This window comes from Myxozyma melibiosi, assembly GCF_037950935.1.
Source record: "Myxozyma melibiosi strain Phaff 52-87 chromosome Unknown BZA70scaffold_1, whole genome shotgun sequence".
Taxonomy (NCBI): domain Eukaryota; kingdom Fungi; phylum Ascomycota; class Lipomycetes; order Lipomycetales; family Lipomycetaceae; genus Myxozyma; species Myxozyma melibiosi.
The window spans coordinates 303,775-327,539 of NW_027042915.1; the positions used below are offsets into that span (position 1 = coordinate 303,775).

General features: G+C 49.1%; 9 protein-coding genes across 9 annotated transcripts; 5 read left to right on the plus strand and 4 right to left on the minus strand.

Annotated features, from left to right (window-relative positions):
- Positions 1–932: 932 nt before the first annotated feature.
- Positions 933–2,470, plus strand: BZA70DRAFT_308008 (uncharacterized protein; the record flags this gene model as incomplete). The annotated part of the gene is made up of 4 exons (XM_064914844.1): positions 933–1,289; positions 1,382–1,504; positions 1,561–1,882; positions 1,962–2,470. The coding sequence occupies 4 exons, from the start codon at positions 933–935 to the stop codon at positions 2,468–2,470; spliced, it is 1,311 nt and encodes a 436-aa protein (XP_064770133.1).
- Positions 2,471–3,088: 618 nt separating this feature from the next.
- On the minus strand, positions 3,089–5,014 carry BZA70DRAFT_270490 (aspartic peptidase domain-containing protein). Its single transcript, XM_064911297.1, has one exon. The coding sequence runs from the start codon at positions 4,856–4,858 to the stop codon at positions 3,326–3,328; it is 1,533 nt and encodes a 510-aa protein (XP_064770134.1). The 5' UTR covers positions 4,859–5,014; the 3' UTR covers positions 3,089–3,325.
- A 705-nt stretch (positions 5,015–5,719) lies between these two features.
- BZA70DRAFT_235072 (dihydrouridine synthase-domain-containing protein) lies at positions 5,720–7,071 on the minus strand (the record flags this gene model as incomplete). The annotated part of the gene is made up of 2 exons (XM_064910324.1): positions 5,720–6,588; positions 6,669–7,071. The coding sequence occupies 2 exons, from the start codon at positions 7,069–7,071 to the stop codon at positions 5,720–5,722; spliced, it is 1,272 nt and encodes a 423-aa protein (XP_064770135.1).
- Positions 7,072–7,434: 363 nt separating this feature from the next.
- Positions 7,435–10,617, plus strand: BZA70DRAFT_270492 (rab-GTPase-TBC domain-containing protein). Its single transcript, XM_064911298.1, has 3 exons — positions 7,435–7,637; positions 7,774–10,188; positions 10,253–10,617. The coding sequence occupies exons 1-3, from the start codon at positions 7,569–7,571 to the stop codon at positions 10,328–10,330; spliced, it is 2,562 nt and encodes an 853-aa protein (XP_064770136.1). The 5' UTR covers positions 7,435–7,568; the 3' UTR covers positions 10,331–10,617.
- Positions 10,618–10,623: 6 nt separating this feature from the next.
- Positions 10,624–12,830, minus strand: BZA70DRAFT_270494 (uncharacterized protein). Its single transcript, XM_064911299.1, has 2 exons — positions 12,582–12,830; positions 10,624–12,513 (listed from the first exon to the last, which is right to left on the minus strand). Exons 1-2 carry the CDS (start codon positions 12,618–12,620, stop codon positions 10,843–10,845), a joined length of 1,710 nt encoding a protein of 569 aa, XP_064770137.1. The 5' UTR covers positions 12,621–12,830; the 3' UTR covers positions 10,624–10,842.
- A 524-nt stretch (positions 12,831–13,354) lies between these two features.
- On the plus strand, positions 13,355–15,152 carry BZA70DRAFT_270495 (aspartic peptidase domain-containing protein). The gene has a single exon (XM_064911300.1). The coding sequence runs from the start codon at positions 13,514–13,516 to the stop codon at positions 15,035–15,037; it is 1,524 nt and encodes a 507-aa protein (XP_064770138.1). The 5' UTR covers positions 13,355–13,513; the 3' UTR covers positions 15,038–15,152.
- Positions 15,153–15,917: 765 nt separating this feature from the next.
- BZA70DRAFT_270498 (uncharacterized protein) lies at positions 15,918–17,859 on the plus strand. The gene is made up of 3 exons (XM_064911301.1): positions 15,918–17,606; positions 17,665–17,740; positions 17,803–17,859. Exons 1-2 carry the CDS (start codon positions 16,000–16,002, stop codon positions 17,687–17,689), a joined length of 1,632 nt encoding a protein of 543 aa, XP_064770139.1. The 5' UTR covers positions 15,918–15,999; the 3' UTR covers positions 17,690–17,740; positions 17,803–17,859.
- Positions 17,860–19,490: 1,631 nt separating this feature from the next.
- BZA70DRAFT_4478 (uncharacterized protein) lies at positions 19,491–20,447 on the plus strand. The gene has a single exon (XM_064915126.1). It carries the CDS (start codon positions 19,780–19,782, stop codon positions 20,305–20,307), a length of 528 nt encoding a protein of 175 aa, XP_064770140.1. The 5' UTR covers positions 19,491–19,779; the 3' UTR covers positions 20,308–20,447.
- A 661-nt stretch (positions 20,448–21,108) lies between these two features.
- BZA70DRAFT_4425 (uncharacterized protein) lies at positions 21,109–23,759 on the minus strand. Its single transcript, XM_064915120.1, has 2 exons — positions 23,076–23,759; positions 21,109–23,017 (listed from the first exon to the last, which is right to left on the minus strand). Exons 1-2 carry the CDS (start codon positions 23,584–23,586, stop codon positions 21,228–21,230), a joined length of 2,301 nt encoding a protein of 766 aa, XP_064770141.1. The 5' UTR covers positions 23,587–23,759; the 3' UTR covers positions 21,109–21,227.
- Between the last annotated feature and the right edge of the window lie 6 nt (positions 23,760–23,765).

Here is a 23,765-nt window from a genome sequence, read left to right on the forward strand (position 1 = left end):
CGTCGTTAATGCGTTTGGTTTTGCCATAACTGGGTATTTACTGATGTTCTCGCCGATAAATTAACTCTTTCATAGCGCGTTTCTCACTTCCGAACGCGTCGCCCTTCTGCTTTCTTAGCTATCTGCCAATTTATTCTGACATTCTGCACTCATATGCGTCCAATTTTATCTGGGATTGCAAACTATCAAGAATGATTACGGCGTTCGTTGAAATCGACAAAGAAGTTGACTTCCTCTGGGTTTCTGCTATGTCTTTCTCACTCGCGCCCACTCATTGAGCTTTGCTGCGTCACTGTGCTGTTTTCTAGAGCCTGCTGTTCAAACATCGCCCAGAACAAGTCAAGATGATCTTTAAACCGCTGATAGCTGCTAATGCTCAGGATCTGTGCTGTTCCACACTGCGACTGCAGATGCGCGTAACGTGTAACAGCTCGTGCGACAAACACACAGTTGAGCCGCACACTCGCTTTCTGACATCCTCGGCAACGATTGAGCGCGATGAGACACCAGAAGTGTGTTATTCTGTCTTTCTGCATTTCTGTATATGACACGAAGTAGATTAGATAAGTTATACGAATACACGAAATTCAGCAAACTTGAATAAAATCCAAAAAGGGAAGCGTGGGGCCGGAGATCATGGAATAATTCTCTCTCATTCGTCCATTGCGAATCGGCCTGGTCGGTCTGGAAAGCACATTATAAGCTCTCGCCCAGTTCCCGCCTTTCTTCCTCTCTTCCTCTCCTCACCGCCGTACAGTGTCCCCCTTTCACCGTTTGCTCCAAACCGTGAAGTCTAGCTCTACCGCAATCCAACTTACAGACAATCTTCCAAGCTTCCCTGTGCCTCTCATCGCTGCCTCTCTTCGTTTACCTATTCTGATTATTGAAAGAACGGATCCCGAATCCGAGAATATTCGGAATAGCTGGCCACCATGAGATTCGGATTCAAGCTTACCCCCACCATCCTCAACCTTTCCTTCTCCACCGATCCCCAGGACGTCGCTGGCTCTGCGCATTTCAACGTTCTGCAAACTCCTCAACGCAGGGAGCCTCAGTTCATGTACGACAGCGACGTCTCCTCCTCCTCCTCCTCCCCCTCCTCCTCTACAGTCCCCAACGCTGAAGTTGACTCGGACTACAACGACAGTACCTACGCTGACTACGACTTTTCTCCGTCATCTCTTGAGGTACTCACCGACGACAGTATCACCGAGGAAACCACCGGTCAGCCTGACGCGTCCGAGCTCCCTATCAGCAACGAATACTGTGCTAGCTACGGCAGCACCCACGTCAGCACGAACAGATGATTTCAGACAGCGAGACGGTAAGTTCTTAATCCTCCTGCCCTATTAACAAATCTCAGCTAACAGTATGACATCAGTTTGAAACGTACGACAGAGAGCTAGAGCAAGAGAGGGCTATCGTCGCATCCGCACCCACGGCTAGTGGTGCGAGTCATATTGATGTGCAACCTTCCCTTCCGCTGAGTACAGAGATTGCTATTGTGAGAATAAGCCCCTGCTACTGTTCATAGTTGAATGATACTAACAGTCGTAATAGTCGAGTATGAGCAGCTCGGCTGCTGAGTCTCCTTCTTTGGAACTATCGCCCTTCTCAAGTCCGTCTCTTCCAACCTCATCGCCGGCCTCATCGGCACCTTCGCCTACCGGCCGTCTCGTTACCACAGTGCTGGAGAAGCCCGAGCCCTTCTCCACAGACGGCAGAGAGGAGCACGACGATGAAATGGATTATGAGATGGACTATTCCCCCGAGATCCCCGATGAAATCGGATATAGGGGCAAGGACGATAGTTCGTTTCGTACGAATAATCCCTCCGACTGGTGCTTTCCCGATTACGAGCAAGTCCATGGTGGAGCCGATGGTTCGCACTATCAGATTTCTGATATGGAGCCGGCCTTGTCTATCTTTCGGATTGACGAGTCTACCATTCCGTGGTAAAGCGGCTCTAGTGGTGAGACGAGGGTATTACTACGGATTCCGCGCACGTTGCACACAGGAGCAACCAATTCTAGACATTCACCACACTCACCACATTCACCACATCGCATACAACAATGCATTCGCATACGCATACAACTTTGGACACAACATCGCATATCACTTTGGATACCACTCTGCATACAACATCGCATACAACATCGCATATCACTTTGGATACCACATCGCATTCGCATACAACTTTGGATACCACATCGCATTCGCATACAACTTTGGACACAACATCGCATATATCATTGCATTCGCATACAACTTTGGACACAACATCGCATACCCCATCGCACACATCGCATATTACTTTGCATACCACTTTGCATACCACTTTGCATACCACTTTGCATTCAACATCGCAGACAGCATCGCATATCGTTTTTCATATGACTTGCATACAACACTGCATACAACACCGCACATTATGCTACCTGCAACACTATGTGCAACACTACACTAGTGGAGGATGATAGTATTATTGTCATAGCAACACCACCCACGACGAGGAATCTGAGGAACGCAAAGAAGAGACCTCATACCCGATATCAAGGCTCTATCCACTCTCTGTCCGCTATCTGTCTGATTGTCTGCCATCTGTCAAATGGCACTTCGCTTCTGTTACTGCTTTACTCGTTGGTTTCCAAAAGCACCGCTCTGCTTGTTGGAAATCACGAACACTCTGCTGAAACGAGCTACTTCTCTAGTTCGGTATTACTTCTCTGCTGATCATCATCACTTTTTCTTCTCTTCTTTTCTTTTGAGTCATAACTGTAACTGCCTACGGTTATTACCGTTACTGCCCGTTTTTTTTGCTGGATTCCCGCTCAATAGCAACGGCTTGCTCCCTCCTCTATAGTTTCAATAAATATCAATTATTATTATTATTATTATTATTATTATTATTATTATTATTATTATTATTATTATTATTATTATTATTATTATTATTATTATTATTATTATTATTATTATTATTATTATTATTATTATTATTATTATTATTATTATAATAGTAGCTATAAGCTTTGTAGTCGTAGTATTGCCTGTCGACTAAGTCTTTTCTGCAGGGTTGGCGTTCAAGCACTACGCTAGTTGACAGACTTGGAGTTGGGCACGGTTTATTTCCGATATCTTTACGACGTTTTGATTATATTATTATGATCATACTAATTTTATTTCCTGTGAGATCAAAAGGAATCATTGAGTAGAAGTCATATGCTATTGAATAATGTACAAATGTCTAGAAAACCGATAAACGCCCAAGAATGCAATGCAAAATATCAAATATGTACACAAATCGCTCCCCCAATATGCTTTACAAAACAAAAACCGAAATAATCACTGCTGCGACAAGCGAAACCAAAGATGCATGCGAATAGTATAGAGATCCCGCCCCGCCAGTCATAGCCGAAGCAGTCGGTGTGCTGCTTGTGTAAGTGGCGTTTGTGGCGGTATGATTGGAGGTCGAATTGTAGAGCGCAGTGTTGTGGTTGATGACCGATCGGACAAGGGTGGTGTGGGTAGCAGAAGGAGCAGAGGTGATGGTGCTAGTGACAGAGGTAGAAGAGGCTGAGTTGGAAGTAGACGCGCCGATCGCTTTGAGGATAGCATTCTTTCCAGAGCCAACGGCCACGATGTCAGACTCAGTCACATTGGCTTTAGCCTGAGCCACGCCTGCGACGTTGTTGTCAAGGTCGTAAACAACATAAGCTGAAGCGAGAAAAGAATCGCCGAGAACCACTCCTCCGGACAGATCGGTGCTCAACACTCTGAACCAACAAATTTGATCGCCATCGGCGTCTGTCATGGGAGTGCCATCATCATTCCATTCGGGATAATACAGGTCTCTCATCGGCACATGGATAGTCAGACCTTCGAAGCCAAAGTCAAGCGTATCAGTCCGGTCGCGAGCACTGCAAGGAGCGACGATAGCATCAAGTTTCTTGTCGTAAGAGGCCAAGTGAAGATCACTGACGAGATAGTCAAGGATTTCGTTGGGCAAGTAGGTCATGGATGTGCCAGAGTCAAGGAGAGCGACAGAGTTGACGTTTCCGACCGTCACGGTCTTGCTGCCGCTCGAGAACTTTATGCTCCCGAGATTGACCAAGAATTTTGTGAAGACAGGTAAGATTCCTTGCAGCTGGAAGGGAAGCTCGACCATATCACCCTCGTACTTTGCGCGGTCGATGCCTCCAAAAAGAAAAGACCCAGTCTCAGAAGCAGAGTCGTTGATATAAAGCGAGTAGACACGAGATGCGATATGACCCTGCTCGACCATAAGAGCCGGGAAGTTGCTGTAAGGCGCTTTATGCGCGCCTTCAATCGTTTCATAACCGACCCCTAGAATTCCCATATCCTTCTTACTCTCGACCAATCCGAAAGTCGCATTGGTGAGCGATAGTCCACCCATTTCAACGATGTCATGGACATATGGGCCTTGCGCGTTGGTTCCGTCGCCGTAAGTGGCATTGATATAGTCGTCTCCAAATGTCAGGGTAGACGACTTGTTGGCGTCGAAAGTGCCGTATTCTGCGCATTTGGAGATATTGGTAGCACAGTACGCATTGGAAGCGCTGTTGATCCACAAGTCAGACGACCCAGTGTCGACTTCAACGTAGACAGTCTGGGAAGGGGTGCCGACTTGAAGCTCGGCAAAGTACAGCATAGACGCCATATCGCTGGGGGTGTGAAGAGTGACTTCCGCGGTGCCTTCGGTGTCGCGCTTGATGATCTTGGGAGACGAGTTGAATTTGCGCGTCACATCAAGATGAACTGTGCCGGGGACTGCAGCAACCATGTTGGAGGCAATGGTCGCGATGGCGGCAGCTGTGAAAAGAGATCCTTTCATTGTGGAGATGTTGTTTGTAGAAGAGAGATGATTGAATGTTTGATGGAGAGTTAGAGGAGAGGTATTCCCTTGTCCTTATATACCCCGCCATCATCTCAACAGTTGGTGAACTCATGATGAGCTCTAAATGCGCGATGAAGCTGATGGACGGCTTGGTAGATAAAAATACATTTAGAGTAGGCGAGGGCGGGGCGCAGAAGTGCGGGTGCGGCTGAACAGGGCGCAGCGAGTGCACCGCCGCTCCACCGGAAGCTAGCGAGCGACATGGAGCAAGCGAGTCCCTTGAACGCTTTATGAGCAGTCGTCAGTGGCTTACTACAGATTATAGGAACAGCCGTCGGCGAGTTTTCTCTACTGAGACTGTCCAATAAAAAAATTATTGGATGTGAATAGACTGGACTATCGCCTTCTTCGCTATATAAAATAATCAGTCAAAATAGCTGTAACCACCATACCCTCAAGTTCGTATTGCCTGTACAGGCTATCAGCAGACTTGGTGACAAAATCAAAGCATTTTTTAAGTATCATAATTCTACAGTTTAATCAGAAATACAAGTCTGGTGCGTTTCCAGTGGTGTCCATCTAAGAACAATTAAGACACTCGTTAGGGTCGCGTACTTTAAGAGTACTCTTCTAGGGTTGTGCCTTCTCTCAGCTATGAAAACAGGTACTCTGAGATCAGTCTTTCGTCAATCGCTATTTCATTCGATAGCTCAGCTTCACATGGAGTGTAGGAGCTTCTGGGTTTATTTTTTTTTCAAATAATGGTGGATTATTAAATTACTAGAAACAAACGCCTATATACTGATCTCGCAACATTAGACCAAACTGGAAAATCCGGCGCCATAATGATACAAAATTCTATGCAGACAACGCAACCGGTACCTCGACCGTCTCCAACCTTTCCTTCTTTTCAGCCGGCTTGTTGCCGGACTCAGCAGCAGCAGGATCGCTCTTTCGCTTGCCGCCGTACAATATTTGACCACTCACTGGTCTAAAATAAGGCTGCACACGCCAGAACGGAATGTCCTTGTAGACAGCTCCTGATTCGTCCATAGGCTGGGATGATCTGACGATAGTATCTTTCTTTTGGTTTTCCTCATCTGCGAGCAAGCCGCGAACAATTTCCTCCACCGAGATTGTGATCTTCTCGTAGTCTTCAATAGTCGTGTTTCGGTTGATTTTGGCAATCTCTTGACGAACGTCCGTGTAGATGGGCAAGAACGGGCGCAGCAGTCTGAAGAAATGAGATTTTGCGGCGAGACGGGTAGCTTCTCCCGGAGTTGACTTTAGAATCTCATAGTATTCACGAAGCAAGACGTCCACCCGAGGATACAGTTCATCGATGAGCTCTTTTGAGTCGGGAATAGATTCAGAGTAAGTGACTTCTTTTTGAAATATAGCTGGGTTGTACAGACTTCCTTCCGCCGCCATAACACCGTCAGCACCGGTGATCTCTAAGCAGCGACTGATATCTTCATGGTACAAGATGTTTCCGTTGGCGAAAATGACGGTCTCGGGTGGTAAATTGTCTCGCAGGAAGCGAATCATCTGCCAGTCTGCAAGACCGGTTTGTTGACCCTTCATCTCGCGGGTACGGCCGTGCACGGTGAGGATCTGGGCGCCAGCGGATAAAACCATTTTTGCGTATTTGAGAGTCTTCTCTTTGTCGGGGAATATGCGGATTTTGGCGGTTACGGGGATTTTGAGATTAACGTGGAGAATGTTGACTAGAGAGGGAACATGTCAGAACTACTCGTGACGATATGTAGTGAAGTAATATCAGATAACAGATGAGTAAATAACTTACTGAGCTTGTAGATCAAATCCCAATCTTCCTGCAGGAACGAGCCATATTTGCCTCTCTTTGCAATGTTCTGAGGGCACCCGAGGTTGAGATCGACTGCGTCGCACTGATCTTCGACTAATTTAGCCGCTTGTAATAAGACCTCAGGGTCGTTTGCACAAAACTGCACCACCAACGGCCGATCGGTCTCTTTGTTTCCGTCATGCCCAGCCAGGAAGTTCTGATCTCGGTACTTTTCCGACTCTGCGAACAGACGAGCGTGCAGCATCGGGGTGTAGCACAGGTCCGCTCCATGTGCACGCGAAAGTAAACGCCACCCAAGCTCAGACTGATCTACCATAGGAGCGATGATCTTCTTAGGAGACCCGAGGGACTCGTAGAATGCGCGACCAGATAGTTTTGTCATTTTGAAGCTCTGGAGCACTAGAGATAGCGAAGGTGAGGATGACCTCTGGAAAGTTGCGAATACTCGCCTGAGGACAGAAAGGTAAACACGAAGAATAGCTGCGCTCTTCACTTCCTCCCCGTCTTAAAATACTGCTTTTTAGAACCCGTAAGTTCTCTGGCGACTCCTTGATATTGTGGCAAGTCGTCTTGAATATCAGCAACGGCAATCCAGTCTCCATTTTTTTTATTTGTTTTTTCGTAATTAAGAGCCCTAACCCGATAAACCTCACGAGCCCCTTAATGAGCCGCATGCCGATATTTAGAGTTTCGAAAGGACCCAAATCCCTTGCTTCCCGAGTTGGATCGAAACGCGCGCGCTGCAGCAGCCACGACGGCTTCCAAGCAATTTATTCCAAATCTTTGTCCTTCTCCATCTCCTTTGTCCTTTTCTCCTGCTCGAAGTCCCCATTCAGATTCATCTGTCTATTCTTGCTATATCCACTCCTATAACCTCTGATGGCCGAGTCCACCGACGTCGAAGGCTCCGCGCCTCCCTCAGACCTCGCCGTCCATGCCGAGACAGACGTAAGTGCTCTCCATCATCCCTGACTGCCCTTCTCTTCCTCTCTCCACCTTTCTTCTATCTTTTCTCTGTCGGGCCTAGTTCCGGCTATTCAATTGCCTTTTCTTCTACTGACGATCTGTTTAAATATTATTTTAGGCCCCTGATGCCTCAGAATTCGAGGACGCTGCCGACGACATCATGCTCTCCCCCCGCTCTGAGCGCGACCTCACCGCGTCCGTAACGGATGCGTCCGAGACTCCCTCTGGCGAGAAACAAACCGAGAATACGACCGAAGAGGTCAATGACTCAACTACTGATGCCGAAACGACCCTTCCGGCTGCCGAATCAATTGTGCCCGAAACCGAGTCTGCTCCCGCGACCGCTGCCGTCGACACGTTCGAGGAGCATGCACTGGTCTCAGAGCTGGCTGCCGAGCCTCAAGCAGACTCTGCCGACGAGCCCTCATTAGAGTCTCAAGAAGATCCCGTTGCCAGCGCAGACAGCAATCCGTACGCTGAATCAGCTACCACTGCTGCTTCAGAGGCTCCCGAGATCTCCACTCCCGCTACTCCGCAGACTCCGGCCGGTGAGCCCGAGGCTGACGTAGCGAACGCTACCGAAGAGGTTAAGCTTGGCTCTGATTCACTCACCCAGGTCGCCCCTGTCCCGATCGAAGAGAACTTGGATGACGTCAATCTCGCCGACGAACCGGCTGCTGCTTCATCCGCCGCGATCGCTTCTGCCACGAACGAAGACGTCTCGCCGGCTTCTACCCCGGTTGCCGAGGTAGAGGCAGTTGCACCACCACCTCCCCTTCCGCCACGCAGCCAAAAGAAGAAACCCTTTGCGTGGCTCACGAAGAACAGGTCAAGCGACAAAGAAAAGCCTGTGCCTCCCCTTCCTGAAGAGGCCGCCGCGACCACTGGATCGGCTTCGCCCACCGCATCAGAGGCCGGAAGTGCGACTCCTCCTCCGCTCCCCCCGCGTCATGCCAAGAACAGAGGACTGTCGTCCGTCAGCAGTGCGGCATCGGTCGCGGTATCCGCCGTTTCCACCTCGCCTCCAAACTACGAGCTTCTTCTCAGTCGTGTCGACGCCACGCGCGAAGACCTGCAAAGCAAAGAGCAATCCGAAAAAGAGGCGCATCTTGCCGGTGCGCAAAAGCTCAAGGAGGAATTTGAAGCTCTGCGTCAGTCGACTAATACCATTGAGTCCGATGGCGATATCGCAGCTATCGATTGGGAGTTCTGGACCATGGTCGTCGCCGACTACCCCAACATGGCTCGTACTCACCCCGTTGAGCTGTCGCATGCGGTACAGAACGGATTACCGCCTCCTCTTCGCGGAACAATTTGGCAATTGATGGCTGCTTCCAAGTCTTTGATTCTCGAGGAAGTCTACTCATCGCTCCTAACCGAATCAAGCCCTCACGAAAAGGGAATCCGAAGAGATCTATCGCGGACAAGCTTTGCAAAGTCTGCGAACCAAGATGCGCTTTTCAACATCATCAAGGCTTACAGCTTGTGGGATCCTGAGGTTGGATATATCCAGGGAATGGCTTTCATTGCTGTGCCCCTCATCCTGGTTATGAAGGAGCAAGAGGCGTTCTGCTTGCTTGTCGATCTCATGAAATCGTACAATCTTCGCGAACTTTATCTGCCCGAGATGCCCGGTCTTCACTTGCGTCTGTATCAGTTCGACCGAATCATCGAGGATACATTGCCTACGCTTTACCGCCACCTCTCCCGACAAGGCGTTCTCTCTTCAATGTATGCCAGCCAGTGGTTCTTGACGATGTTTGCCTACAAATTCCCGCTTTCGATTGTCTTGCGAATTTTTGACATTGTCGTCGCCGAGGGTCTTGAGGCGATTCTTCGTTTCGGCGTCGCGCTGCTCCGCAAGAACGAGGCTTCGATTCTAGAACTCGAGTTTGACGCGCTCGTCACTTTCCTCAAGGGAGGACTATTCGACATCTACGTCGACAACGAGGCAGCGAAAAGTCACAGCCGGAGTCCGTCTTCGCTGTTCCGAACATCGAGCAATAACAGTCATTCGTCATCGGAGTCCATATATCGGGTCAATGACCTCGTTGCTGACGCGTATGCTGTCAAGATTCTTCCTGAGACGCTCAAGAAGTATGAAAACGAGTACACCGAGCTTCATCGGGTGGAGAAGGAGCGCGCGGAGGAGATTGAGCATCTGAAGACCTTGAACGGCCAGCTCACGCTGCAGATCAAGAGACTCGAGGCGAGCCTTGCCACTCTGAACGTTGAGCACATCGAGGTTGCCAACGAGATGGTGCAGGGCAAGGTCGAGATCGAGAAGCTCAAGGACGAAAACACGGATTTAAAAGCCATGAACGAAGAATTGACGAAAAAGAACGAGGAGCTTCAGACCCAGCTTGATACTCTGCCTGCGACCGTTCAGGCCGAAGTTGAAGCCAAGCTTAAGGGCGAGATGGATGAGCTTATGAAGCGAAACCTCGAGGTCATGGATCTTAACCGTACGCTTGAAGATCAGCTAGCATCTACAGAGTCACAGCTCGCAGACACCAAAGTCCAGTTTGCTTCCGTACGTTGTTTTCTCTCTGTGTTCTCTTTAGTGAAAAGTATCACATAGCTAACATTTCTTTTAGGTTAATGCCAAGCACGAGTCCCTCAACCGGAGATGGCACGACATTCGGAAGGTCTTGGAGGGAGGCAATGAGGAGTGAAAAAGCAGATGAATCAGGGAGCCGCTCATTGTCATATATCGTTTGTGTTTTGCATTTATCTTTCTCGACCAGGTTTCATTCTTTGCCGTTGCTTAACATTGTATAGAACTAGTTTTGTTTCGTCTTCATGTCCTTCTATTTGGGTATGATGATTTGAAGCGAATACAAACATAAGTAAACATCAGCTCTCGATGCATTTTTTCTGTATTAAGTAGCCAATATTTCTCACTTGTACGTAAATACTTTTGGTTTGGCCTGTGCCAATTACTATAGTGAGTGACCTTTACAGACAAGAATATTGTAAAGTTATTTTAATTGTAAAATTATAATTACTAAAGCAATTCATTGTACCACAAGACGAAGGCATTATTCCAGCCTATACACGTTCACCGAACGTTATCGAAAAACACTAAAAACCAGAAGACCAAGTAGGCGAAAACAACACAAAAAAGAGGAAAGAGACCAAGAAACCATATAGACACAAAAGCAAAAAAGAACCAAAAATAAGAATATTAGGGCTCTGGAGTCGAGGTGATACCTCTCATCCACCCAACGTCAAGCCTTCTCGCCGCTGAATTGACTATACTTCTCCATCCCCGCGCAGCAGGCACCCAGACATCCCGGTTAAAGGTATCTAGGGCCTCGAGAAGTTCCTGTCTAGCGCTAATATGCGATTCACCAGGAACAGCAGGACTGTGGTCACCCAAGTCAATGTCTTCCCACTCGTCCTCGCCGGCAGAGGGGTTGGTATCATCTGCTTGGGTATTATAGACACTTTGCACAAGAGCAGAGCGAGCAGTAGCATTCTCATCTGATTCGGGAAATTTCCAAAAATCCGAAAGATTTTGAATAGCAGAGGTGTCCTGGAAAGAAGTGACGGCAGACGTAGATGCAAGAGTGATCTCAGACGTGACAGCAGAAGTGAATGCAAGAGTGATCTCAGAAGTGACAGCAGAAGTTGTATCAGAAGTTTCGTTACTCGCGGAGAAACTTGAAGACTGTGGGTGCTCGAGAGTGTTCTGAGGAGGCAGCATGGACGCTTCCGGAATCTCATCGTGGTCGACGATTGAGTTGGCCGACTCATTAATCGTCGGGGGTAGGACAGCTGCCGTGCAGTTCGTAACGAAAGAGCTGCCATGCTGAGCGTCTTTTGGCGCGGGACAGACCCGCTCCAGTATCGCAGACGTATCCACGTGAGCGTCAGCAACGGAAGCACAGGTCGTAGCAGTAGTAGAGGCTCTAGCAGAATCATCCAACGTGATATCTGGAACAGTAGCAGCAGTAGTGGTATCTTTGACAGAAGAAACAGAAAGTGATCGAAAGGCACCATTATACAGTCCAAGAACGTCGTCAAGTGGCATGTTGCCGTTGCTGGAATCGGTATACTTCTTCGGGCCGGACTTGAGCAAAGACGATGCTGTATCGATAGCGCCATTAGCAAGAGCTCCATCGTGATTGACGCGCAAGTTGCTCGCACCTGAAAGCTTTCTCGCTGAGAAATTGCGAACGGAGAGAGTTCTGATTTCAGGGCGTAAAGAAACGTTTCGCAACATGGGAAGCGAGAACTGGCGAGCTTGTTTGACGAGTGGGGCGTTTTCGAGGCTATGGAGCTCGAAAACGGTTTGGGCGGCGCGTGCGACTTCAGGCTTTACCGAGAAGCATCTGTTCTGGCCGAAGGAAAGGGACACTGACGTGTGTCTCGTAGCGGCAAGACGCTCTTTTCTCGACAAAATTGCATCGGGTTTGATCGTGGGGTGAGCTGCAGGGGCGGGTGCAGCATAAACGGCCTTGACGATCGGATAGAGATATGTGACTTTCACCACAGGGTGAGCGGGTGGGAGCTGGCCACCTAAGGCCTTGGCGGCGTCGTACAAGTCACTGATAGTATCGAGGGCCCATGTATTAGATGAGCATCCAATATCGGCGGCCAACTTGAGCTTCCAGACGGGAGCAAAGCTCTGGGCTCGGCAGCGACGGACGGAGTGCTCTGCTGCAGAAAGATAGGCCGAATGGCTAGCAGGCTGCGGAACAGGGGACAGAGGAGTTTCTGTCTTCTCTACAGCGGGAGAAAGCGCAGTGTGCAGAATGAATCTGCTAACGAACAAGCGGAGGCTTGTGAGGCGGTCCGCGGAAGGAAGGGCAGGGGTCTTTTCAGAAATCTGCGTGATGGCAGGAGCACCACGCTAAAAAGTCGTCAGTCTCTCTCCACTAAGCAACGCTATACCAGACAATATATATTTGTAGAACTTACCAAGCAGAAGTGCTTGCGGATGTTTTGGAAAAAAGTCATTATATGACTGAAACTAAAGGCTTTGAAAGTTGTTGAGAGCAGTTGGGAGGCTGGGGCGAAGGTAGTGTTGATGTAGGAAAGGGAGAAGAAGCGGATCGCGACAGTTGTGCATCTTGTATGGCGTGGTGAGCTACAGAGCTTATTCGCATCCAGGCCGGTGTGATGAGTTGTCTTGGTCACGAGGACGACGGAGCCTGATTTCTATCCGGGCTGGCGTATCGTTTACCTGCTCAAGTGGTTGGAGCAGGGCGCGTATACACTTTTCCTATTCGGACAGATCAGAATACTTAATTTATGTGAACTCTAAGCAGTTCCCATCTGGCAATCGCGTACTTTAGCAGTGCCTATTAAAGTAGACTGCCTTGGATATTCGTTGCTAAAGCCTGTTTACAGACTGTTGCAACAAAAGGGCTTCGTAAAGTCACAGGGCGGTTTGTTTTGAGATCTACAGACGCTCTTGCAGTTCATAAGTCAGCGGCCGGATCTGCGTGGGGCACCGGCCGGTACTCGAAGTAATCTAATTCCAGCAACAAAACACTGACAACTTCGCTCTTTTCGCGGCTCTGAAAGAAGCCACTGCTGACGGTTTCTACGTTTCTACAGCGCGCAAGGGACTCGCTTGATCCATGTCGCTCGCTAGCTTCCGGTGGAGCGGCGGTGCACTCACTGCGCCCTGATCAGCCGCACTCACACTTCTGCGCCCCGCCTTCGCCTACTCTTAAATGTATTTTTATCTTCCAAGCCATCGATCAGCTTCATCGCGCATTTAGAGCTCATCATGAGTTCACCAACTGTTGAGATGATGGCGGGGTATATAAGGACAAGGGAATACCTCTCCTCTAACTCTCCATCAAACATTCAATCATCTCTCTTCTACAAACAACATCTCCACAATGAAAGGATCTCTTTTCACAGCTGCTGCCATTGCAGCCATTGCCTCCAACATGGTTGCTGCAGTCCCCGGCACAGTTCATCTTGATGTGACGCGCAAATTCAGCTCATCTCCCAAGATCATCAAGCGCGACACCGAAAGCACCGCAGCAATCACTCTTCACGCCGCCGACTCTTTGGCGTACTTTGCCGAGCTTCACGTCGGCACCCCTCCCCAGACTGTCTACGTTCAAGTTGACACGGGCTCGTCTGACTTGTGGGTGAACAGCGTTTCCAATCCGTATTGCGCTACCAACACCTCCGATTGCACAGATTTCGGTACTTTTGACGCCAACAAGTCGTCTACCCTGACCTATGGAGACGATTATATGAATGCCACTTATGTCGATGGAAGTAATGGCGGAGGCCCCTATGTCCACGATACCGTCGAGGTAGATGGACTGTCACTCACCAATGCGACTTTTGGATTGGCCGAAAGTGGTTCGAGGAACTTTGGAATTCTCGGAGTTGGCTATGAAACGGTGGAGGCCGCACATAAAAAGATGTACAGCAACTTCCCGGCTCTTATGGTCGAGCAGGGCCTTGTCGCATCTCGTGTCTACTCGCTTTACATCAACGACACGGATTCTGATACTGGGTCTATTCTGTTTGGAGGAATTGATCGCGCGAAGTACGAGGGCGATATGGTCGAGGTTCCCTTCCAGCTCCAAGGAAACATGACTGTGTATACATCCTTCTGGGTCACTCTCGAAAGCATGAAGTTTTCGAGTGGCAACAAGACTGTGACGGTTGGAAACGTCAACTCAAATGTTGTGCTTGACTCTGGCACCTCTCACGCCTATTTGCCCAGCCAGATTGTTGACTATCTTATCAACGATCTCAATCTGGCCTCTTACGACGAGGAAAACGATGTTTACATGGCTCCTTGCAGTGCTCGCGATCGTACTGATACGCTCGACTTTGGCTTTGAGGGTGTGACGATCCGCGTGCCAATGAGAGATCTGTACTTACCCAGCGGGGACAGCACTGCAAAATACGCCAATGGCGAGGAGATATGCATGTTCAGAGTGATGAGCTCCGAACAGAGCGATGGTATCTCGCTTCTTGGTGATGCTTTTCTCTCTTCAGCTTATGTTGTTTACGATCTTGACAACAACATTGCTGGTATGGCTCAGGCTAAAGTCAATGTGGCTGAGTCTGATATCGTCGCCGTTGGATCTGGAGAGCATGCTATCCTCAGAGCCATCGGTGCTTCTGCTTCCAACTCGACCTCTTCTACCTCTGTCACTAGCACCATCACCTCTGCTCCTTCTGCTACCCACACCACCCTTGTCCGATCGGTTGTCCAATACAACACCGCGCCCTACAGCTCGACCTCCAATCATACCGCCGCGAACACCACCTCTTGGACTATGAGCACTCCGACTGCCTCGGTGATGACAGGCGGCGCCGGGTCTTTGAGTTACAACTATGCATCTTTGGTATCGGTGGCTGCTGCAGTTCTCTTTTCCGTTTTGATTATGTAAAGCATTTTGGGGTTGCGATCGGTGTACATATCTGAGATTTCGCATTGCATTTATGGAGTTAATAGGCTGTTTTGAGATTTGTATATATTAAATATTATTTCTACTGCATCATAATGACATCATCGTAATGAAACAACCAATGTAAACAGCGACAACGCGCTCTCTTTCGCAAGCGTTTTCATCTTACTAACAAGACCCGAGAGCAGTCTCCTTTGGCAAACCAGATGATCGGTAGCTCTCACAGAAGTCGTTCGTGTGTAATCTTTCACAAAAGTCGTTCATGTGCAATCTTTCACAGAAGTCGTTCATGTGTAAGGCGCACGCCGCCTGTACCCCGTCGCGTGGGGTCCATGTACCCTGCTCTCCCAACGTCTTGCTCTTGAAGAGAACTTGATACATACCCTATTTCCTCATTCGGTAGTAAGGGATATCAGAGCCCATTAGACATGGCGAGCTCCATATCGACCGCGACGGCAATGTAAACATTCCTATACCTATCGTTGGAATCTGCAGAAGAAGGTTTTTGGAAAGACAGAGTTTTTAAAAGGACTATTCAGAATATTCCAGTGCCGACCGACAGAAATCTACTAATCTACTGGACCAAGATTTCAAAGACCTGGGCAGATATAGCCCATCTATCAGTATCCAATCCGAGTCAATATTGATCGTCTGACCCCAAGCTCGTAGCAACAGATCATTCCTTGTACTGTTTTGATGATAGGAATAGAAAAGCACACGCGCGAGGTTTGCGTAACATTGTCGAATCTTAAGTTGATCAGGTGGCAAGATGAGGATCATAACAAACCGCCCACATTTCCTGTTTCCCCTCTTCCCTCTTCTCTTCCCTCCTCATAGTAAACAGTTGTCAGCCCACAGCCCACAGCCCACAGCCCACAGCCCACAGCCCACAGCCCAAAGCTTTCATCACACAGCTTTCTACCAAACAGTATCTACTATTCACAATGTTCTCAGCAATTCTCAAGATCATCGAGACTCTTCTCCCTCTGTTGCTGGCTATGCGTCCTCAGAAGTTCAACCCAAAGAAGTATGACCCGTCAGTCGCATGGAAGTTGATGCAGGCGGTCGCGCTCATTGTCATGCTTCTCGGCGGCGAAGACCCCGCATTCTGGAAACAGTTTTTCGAGGTTGACAATCCCGATATGCCCGCTGGTCTGCGCGTTACCATTATTGAGTTGTATATTCGCCCGTATCAAGCTCTTCTGGAGTACAGCAAGAATCGACGCCCGCATGATTCAAGCGACGAAGAGGAAGATACCATGGACGAAGAAGCATCATCTGCCGGAGCCGACGAAGCTGTCCTCCACGAGATTCTTTTCGGCACAGGATCGGGTCCCGAGTCAGACACGCAGGCAACAGCACCCCAGCCAGAGCCAGCTAGCAACTCATACCTGATGTCGAAATGGGCATCGTTGAAGCGTGCATTCTTTCCCACCCGCGGCCAAGCCACCGAGTCGTCGTCCAGCAGCGAGTTGCCGTCCATCAGCCACAACACTGAGTCGCCGTCTAACAGCCAAAACATCAAGTCGCCGTCCAACGGCCAAAACATGAAGTTGGCGGCGATTCAGGCATGGCGTCAGGCGCTTTCAGCTGGCCACCCATACCTGAGACCTACGGCGACTCAGTCAACGCGTTCGGCAGTCCCATATACGCGCTCAAGCTTGCAGCCTACACCGAGTGATCTCTCGCGTCCCACTGTGCCACTTGCCCGCTCAAGCTTGAAGCCTGCACCGGTTGATATGTCGCCGCAGGTCGATTACTCGCGTCCGGTGTTACAGGTCAACTTTGCGAGGGAGCCGTTGGCTGATCTGTTGGACCGTCCGACGTATCCATCAGTCTTGAACTCAATTCCAACAAAGACTTCATGGACGCGTCCGGCAGTGTCAGCTGGCAACCCGTACGTGAAGCCGACCTCGACTCAGTCAACAAGTCCGTGGGTGCCGACCAGGAGCCCGATCAAGGCAAGACCAGTTCCGGTCTCGCATATGAAGATGCCGACACTCAGCACATTCGGTATGACATCAGCGACTCAGTCGACTCATTCGGGGGTGCCCGCCCCGAGTGCGTCGCAGAGCGCTCCCACACTCGAGAACCGCCGCACAACTCTCAATATGGGAAAGCCGGTTCAGCCAGAGAAGCCAAAGACCAAGATTTCGCATCCGTTTAGCGCATATTCAAGACCGTTTGGACGAGGGTTTACGTTGAAGCAGAAGCAGACATCGCAAGACCCAGTCTTGCAGGCTTTTGTTCCCCCCGCTCAAGAGAAGACGTCGGAGCAGACATCGCAAGACACGCAAAAGGCAGTCTCACCTGCTCCCGTCTTTTCCACATCGCGCAAACACTTCTGTCAAAGTGAAGGTGAAAACGACAGCAGCCCCCGTCCTTCGAAGAGACGTCGTTTCACATCACCAGACAGCAGTCCGGAATTCGAGGTCCATGAGTTCTTGCCCGGAGCGCCCAACCGCGCAGAGCTCCCTCGTCCTAGTCCTCTATACGGTGAGGCTACTGCCGCAGAGTTCCAGCATCACCACCACGAGTCGGCCAACCAATAGTATGTATTACCATTATACCTTCTTGAATAACAGCATTTGCTAACGTGCAAACACCAGCTTCGGGGGTTGCGGATCCCGATAGTGGGCTCTCGAGCCCACAGATGCGGTTATCGGAAGAGGAGACAGCGCGCGAGTAAGTAGTCATTACACCCCTTTGCATTTCTCTCCCCGTCAGCTTAACTGACCTCATCACAGGCTGTCGACCTCTGCGGTTTCAGAGCCTTCACATGTTGCGGACTACGCAGGGTAAGGGGTTTCCCCGGAAAAATTAACTTTGACGTCGCGTCCATTTACCGACGCGTCTACTTATTGAACTCCAAATAACTAGCAACCGTTTATTTGTTTACAGATCTCATGATCCGCTGTCATCGCCCACGTTCGGCACGCAAGACGAGGAGAGAAGAGCTTTTGTGCGTGAACGCGCTCAGTCGCCACCTCCAGAGTCCTGGGATTGGCACGGAAGGTCCGCACGCTCGCTCCGTCATTTTGCTGTGCTGAACGCCCAGCAGCGAGCCTTGAATCTGCCTGTGTCCGGTTGTCTGCCAAGTGAGTTTGCTGGGTAGACTCTCAGGACGGCCTCATCGGATTCGTTTACCGATGAAGGGGAGATCCATGGCGGTTAGCATCTGGTGGCGCGGATGAGCCATAGCATGGGGTATGTCGCCCGACGTTAATTACGAGGCATGCCGTGCGAGAGTAGGGGTGGCGTTACGAACAGCTGGATCAAGCGTTGACGATCCGCTAGTTTCCCAGCTGATTCTCACCCTATCTCGTCAAGAGTCCCGATAGTGCGCTCATAGAGTACAACAGAGAGTGAGAGGCTTCTGTTGCCAAGGCACTATCGGCAGGCTCTGGCAAGCCTGTATAAGGGCGTACCTCAATTTCTACGAAGAAGCCCGTTGGCGCTTTCTTTGGGTCCCGAAGAGTTGGTGAAGCAATTACCTCCAGCTGATATTAGAGCTCGTTACGATATATCAGTCTGTTTGATCAACTCTTTCGGGATCCATAACTCAGGGATAGTATTTCTCAAGCCGTTGTTATTTCCATTATTTCCAGTGTTACTTTTTTGTCGATTCGAGTTTCCAAATTGTACTTCTTTATCTTCCTGTATTTCAATTTTTCTATCTATCTATTTATCTATTTTTCTGTATATCTACATTTCTATTTCTCTTCATGTTCTGTTTTTCTGTATTCTATTTTTCTTTTTCATTTTTGTTTCCTGTATCATTACATGTGTGACTGGGCAGTTTTCGGTTTTTTTTTTTTAAAAAAAAACACAAAAAAATTGTTTGTTTATTAGTTTGTTTGTTTTTTTCTTTCTTCTTTGTATTTTTTTATCTGCTCAGCAGCGAGAGACCAAGGGCCTGAAAGCAAAGAGCAATATGGTAAGTACACAGCTCTACTTTACGTCAAGAAATACTGGCTAACAACATCATCCATACAGCTTGACCGCTAGGCAAAGATCCGATGACGCTTAGCGGGAAGAGCATAGCGAGAACAGCGAACAGCAAGAGCACAAGCACATGACAGCAGAGAGAACGAGCATGAGAAGGCGATTGCAACACCAACGACAATGACCATGATGCAGGTCATGTCATCAATCGCCCTTCTCCCCCATCAATTACCGAGACCACCATCGTGATGCCATACTGCCACTACAATTAGCAGTATGGGCAACGTGAAGGCAAAGTGCCACCAGAGATTGGAGAATGAGCCAAATACTGTGGCACTGTTGTGGAGATACACTGCTACCATCAAGCAGTACGAGCCAAACCCGTCGGCTCCGTCGTGATACATACTGCCGCCATCGATATTTCAGGCAGTATGAGCTATGTGAAGGACGTGCTGCCGCCAAAATGATTTAGGCAGCACGGCCGATGAACTGGCTATAAAAAGGAGCGTTAAGTAATCGTCCATCAATGCTAGTGGAAGAGAAAGAAGACACTAGCGGACGACCATGGACTTAACGCTACCTGTCCTTCAGTGACTCAGGATGGTCTGCAATTCCCTGAGTCCGTCCATGACTTTAAACGAATCAGGATGTCCGTTATTCCCTGATTCAAGTCATGGACAAGGACACCAGATCACGACGTTACGAACCGGGGCCATCGATTATTCCCCGGTTCACTGTCCTTGACCCGAAGTCAGGGACCTCCACGACCAGTAGGGAGGATGACAGTCTATTTCAATCCTGCCCTACACCTTCACTTTTCAGTTCCCGACGAACTGAAGACGATGGACATGAGGACTCGGTATTATGCTCGTCCCTCACAATATGCCTGCTGTCTATGTGCATATCGCCATGACTACATTACATGGCGCACCAAGTGCTACGCTGCTTCGCCTACCGATTTTCAAGAGACTGCTTTACTCTTGGAAACGGCGATCCATTTCTCGCCAAAAATTGCGCTCTTTTCTCTTTTGCTTCACGATATTGCTGCTGATCAGATAGCTTTGTATATTAGTTTTTTTCTTCTTCCTTGTTTTTTTCATTCATTCACTCATTTGTTCTGTCATTCATTCGTTTTTGCATTTGTTCGTTCTTTTATTCTCATATTGTTTTTTTCTTCTTTTTCATGCATTCGTTCATTCATTCGTTACTTTCTTCTTCTTTTCCCTTTTCATTTTTTTCTCTACCCTGGACTGCCCAGTCCCGCATTTCTCTTTTTTCTATATCATTTTCCGATAACTTGTTTGTGAGCACCCGCTGGCGGGTCTCTCTCTCAGGTTGTCAGTTTCTCGTTCATTTGTTCATCAATTCATTTACTTCTCATTCATTCTTTCACTTATCATTTTTTCCTTCATTCACTCGTTTTTTATTTTATCTTCTTCTTTTCTTCTTTTCTTCTCTTCTTTTCTTCAAGTACAATTTGGAACTCTTACTCGACTTTTCTCTTTGTTTCACTGGATTCTCACTTATTAGCAACGGCTTACTACTTTCTCTTGAAGTTTTCGCGCTTCACGACTACAACGGACTTCTTATTTATTACAGCTATGGTGACGACGATGGCGGGCCGGAACACGACTGCGATGGCGACTACAATGGCGAGGATTGATGGCGATGATGGCGAGTGTATTGGCGAGGTTTATGGCGAGGTTATGATGATGATATGGCGAGGATATGGCGAGGATATGGCGAGGATATGATGATGATATGAAGAAGAAATGATGACGATATGGCGAGGATATGAAGAAGATATGGCGAGGATATGGCGAGGATATGGCGAGGATACGATGAAGATATGGCGAGGATATGATGATGATATGGCGAAGATATGATGATGATATGGCGAGGTTTATGATGATGATTGCTATGGCATTACATTGACGGGAGTTATTCTTTATTATTGATATTATGGTTACATGGACAGGAGTTCTCATTGTTGTTATGGTTACATTCACAGGACTTTTATATTTTATCGCTATGGGGGCATTGACAGGAGTTTGTTATACATGTGTATATTCTTAGAAGAAAATATAAAATCGGGCACCAAAAACATCTTGCTAGAGTGTAGATTCTCATCGCACTGCTCTACTGCTGACTACGAGTAACTGTTATGTGAACTTAGTATGTAGTGGGAGTCAGGCTGTATTGTGTAGTATAGTCGACCATCATAATCTCAAGTAAGCGCCCTGTTTCCCATATTATGTTCCTTGATATACTCCGGGCCATACTCCATATACTCTTCCCTCGTCAGCATATTATTCTTCAAATTGTCTTTCTCGTTAACCCATTTCCGCATTCCCTTCCACGCATCCAAAACCGCATCCTCAGCCCTTCGGATTCCAAGCTCCACGTCCACCGGCAGCGTAGCGCGGAGCTCGTGTCGCAGGCGGTCGTCAAACCCCCTTAACAAACTGAATCCGCCGGTGAGGAACACGTCTTTGCACGCACTCACAGAGTCTTGCTTTGAAAGTCTCCGCAGCAAGATATCAGAAGCAAGTTCGACTAGTCCGGCTTGATCGATACCTGCGATCGAAGGTTGGAAGAGAACTTCGGGGACTCGTATCCGCTCGACGTTGAGATGGATCTGATGAGCCTCCGCCCTACTAGCCGGATCAAACGGCCGACTGCCCCGCAGAAAAGCATGAACAAGCGAGTTCATCCAATTGCTCTGCGCCTCAAGCGACGAGTCTAGACTGAATTTGGGATCAAACGCATTGAGTTGCTCTTCGATTTTCCGAATGCTCTCCGCCATCTCGTCGTCCTCCTCGGTATCGGATGCGTTGGCAATGTCTCGGTATACCGCCCAGTCGTTGTCGTCGACGCCAAAACCGTCGTCTTCGCCATCTTCCCTGCGGCGCTTGCGTGCGCCGCCAGAGTTGGTGGGTGTAGTTGCCCCGCTCGGGCCTTCTGACGCCAGGTTCGCAATGCTCTTCATTCGCAGCTGCGAGGCTAGAGATTTCCGGTTGTTGAGATCTTCTTTCAGCTTTTGCTTTTCCTTCATTCTTGCCATGATTTGAGCGCGCTGCTCTCGTCGGTCTTTGATCCATCCTTCAAGATCTCGCTCGCGCCATTCTTCATCTTTGCGTTCTTCCTCCTCTTTCTTTTCGCGCTCGCGCTTCTTCTCAGCTTTAGCTCGCATTCGGGCGTCGTAATTGCTTTTGAGTAACCGCTGGTGACGCTTCTGCTTTATTTGATCGGGATCTAGCTGGTCGTCTGGGATTTCCAATAACGGGAACGTCATCTCTTCAGTATCTGACTCTTCGTCGCCGTTGCCGACGTCCTGTTTTCGGGACCGTTTGATGGATTTATCCATATTCTTGATCATCTTTGACAGCTCGTTTTCGTCACGGATTCCCTCCGCGTCCAGCAGACGCTTAAACTCCTTCTGCGAGACTTGATCGGATTTGCTCTCGATTGAGCGGTAGTACTCCAAATCCTGCTCTTTCTGCATCAGTTTCTCGAGTCTGATTTTTGCCGCCTGCTCTTGCAGCTTGCGGCCGGATTCCTTCCGACGCTCTGCAATCTTCGCAAGCTCTTCCTCGGTCTTGACTGGAGCAATGACCTCTGTGAACGGAGCCTGGATGATGTGATTGCGCTCATCGAATCCCTCGTCACGGTCTAGATAGTGCTCGACTTCGTCAGCGTAGGATACCGGGGCAGTGTAGCAGTGCTCGCGCATCAGCATTTCGGCTTGCCAGGGTGAGATCTTTGCTGGCGTGTGCGGGTACTTGAGCTGCATCAGACTGAGAAGGAACGAGGAAGCCTGGTGGCCGCCCCAGTTCAACCTCTTTGCTTGATTGAGGATGCCGCGGCCGTTGACGACGGGGATGATGTGTGTGGTTTCGTTGCCGGCTGAGACTACGAGGCCAGTGTTGCCGTTGTTGTAATGGTACGAGAAGAGCGCGTCGATGCCAAGGGTAGCTGAGGGAACTGAATATGTCTCAAATAGGAGCTCTTGCATGTCTATTACATTCGAAAGTTAATGATGTCCAAGTAATCGCAAGTAGAAGATAGTGCATACGTTTGTGTTGGGCAAGCGGGGTCGCGAGTATCTCGTTCATAATCACTGGATTATCCACTTGACCCTGACTCGAAACGCCCATCTTCACAAACGTGTAATCAAGGATTGTTTCCAGATATTCCCAATTCGCCACCAACGCCCCGTCGAACGGCGACTTTGCCGCTTGTCGAGTATTGGCATCGTAGTTTGCGTCGCTTCCGATGAGCGTGAACGTGCGCAGGATCTTGCGATCCCTGTACCGCGCGATCTGCGTCGGGAACTGGAAACGAGGCGTGATGTCGCTCGCGAAACCGGCTCTGGTCTGCGAGGTGCCGAGGTCGAGCACGATCGGGACGCCTTCGCGGTAGTCGGCCGCAGGGGTGATGAACTGCGGCACTGGTATCTCGGGGAGCTGGTATAGCTTCGCGGGCGGGAACTCTTGAATCAAACCCGCGGAAGCAGCAGCAGATGAAGACACTGCGGGCAATGCTGAGGCCATGATGGATGCAGGCTCTGGCGTTGAATACGACATCTTGCTGTTGGTGGTCGAGAACTCCTTGCGATGGCTTTGGCCTCGCTGCACCTGACTTTGGGAGGGTCGGCGAACCTTAAAACTAGGGGAACCTCGAAAATACTCTCGATGTTCGCTCAGTTCGGCAGTCGACTATTCGCAATTGTTTGAATCTGTAGCAAAGATGGGTTGGTTTGAAT

Coding starts and splice junctions, on each gene's coding strand:
- BZA70DRAFT_270490 (XM_064911297.1), bottom strand. CDS start 4,858: ATGAAAGGATCTCTTTTCACAGCTGCCGCCATCGCGACCATTGCCTCC.
- BZA70DRAFT_270492 (XM_064911298.1), top strand. CDS start 7,569: ATGGCCGAGTCCACCGACGTCGAAGGCTCCGCGCCTCCCTCAGACCTC. Junction 7,638..7,773: donor CCGTCCATGCCGAGACAGAC/GTAAGTGCTCTC, acceptor ATATTATTTTAG/GCCCCTGATGCCTCAGAATT. Junction 10,189..10,252: donor CCAAAGTCCAGTTTGCTTCC/GTACGTTGTTTT, acceptor CATTTCTTTTAG/GTTAATGCCAAGCACGAGTC.
- BZA70DRAFT_270494 (XM_064911299.1), bottom strand. CDS start 12,620: ATGACTTTTTTCCAAAACATCCGCAAGCACTTCTGCTTG. Junction 12,514..12,581: donor TCCGCAAGCACTTCTGCTTG/GTAAGTTCTACA, acceptor ACGACTTTTTAG/CGTGGTGCTCCTGCCATCAC.
- BZA70DRAFT_270495 (XM_064911300.1), top strand. CDS start 13,514: ATGAAAGGATCTCTTTTCACAGCTGCTGCCATTGCAGCCATTGCCTCC.
- BZA70DRAFT_270498 (XM_064911301.1), top strand. CDS start 16,000: ATGTTCTCAGCAATTCTCAAGATCATCGAGACTCTTCTCCCTCTGTTG. Junction 17,607..17,664: donor CACGAGTCGGCCAACCAATA/GTATGTATTACC, acceptor TGCAAACACCAG/CTTCGGGGGTTGCGGATCCC.
- BZA70DRAFT_4478 (XM_064915126.1), top strand. CDS start 19,780: ATGACAGTCTATTTCAATCCTGCCCTACACCTTCACTTTTCAGTTCCC.
- BZA70DRAFT_4425 (XM_064915120.1), bottom strand. CDS start 23,586: ATGTCGTATTCAACGCCAGAGCCTGCATCCATCATGGCCTCAGCATTG. Junction 23,018..23,075: donor CCCGCTTGCCCAACACAAAC/GTATGCACTATC, acceptor CGAATGTAATAG/ACATGCAAGAGCTCCTATTT.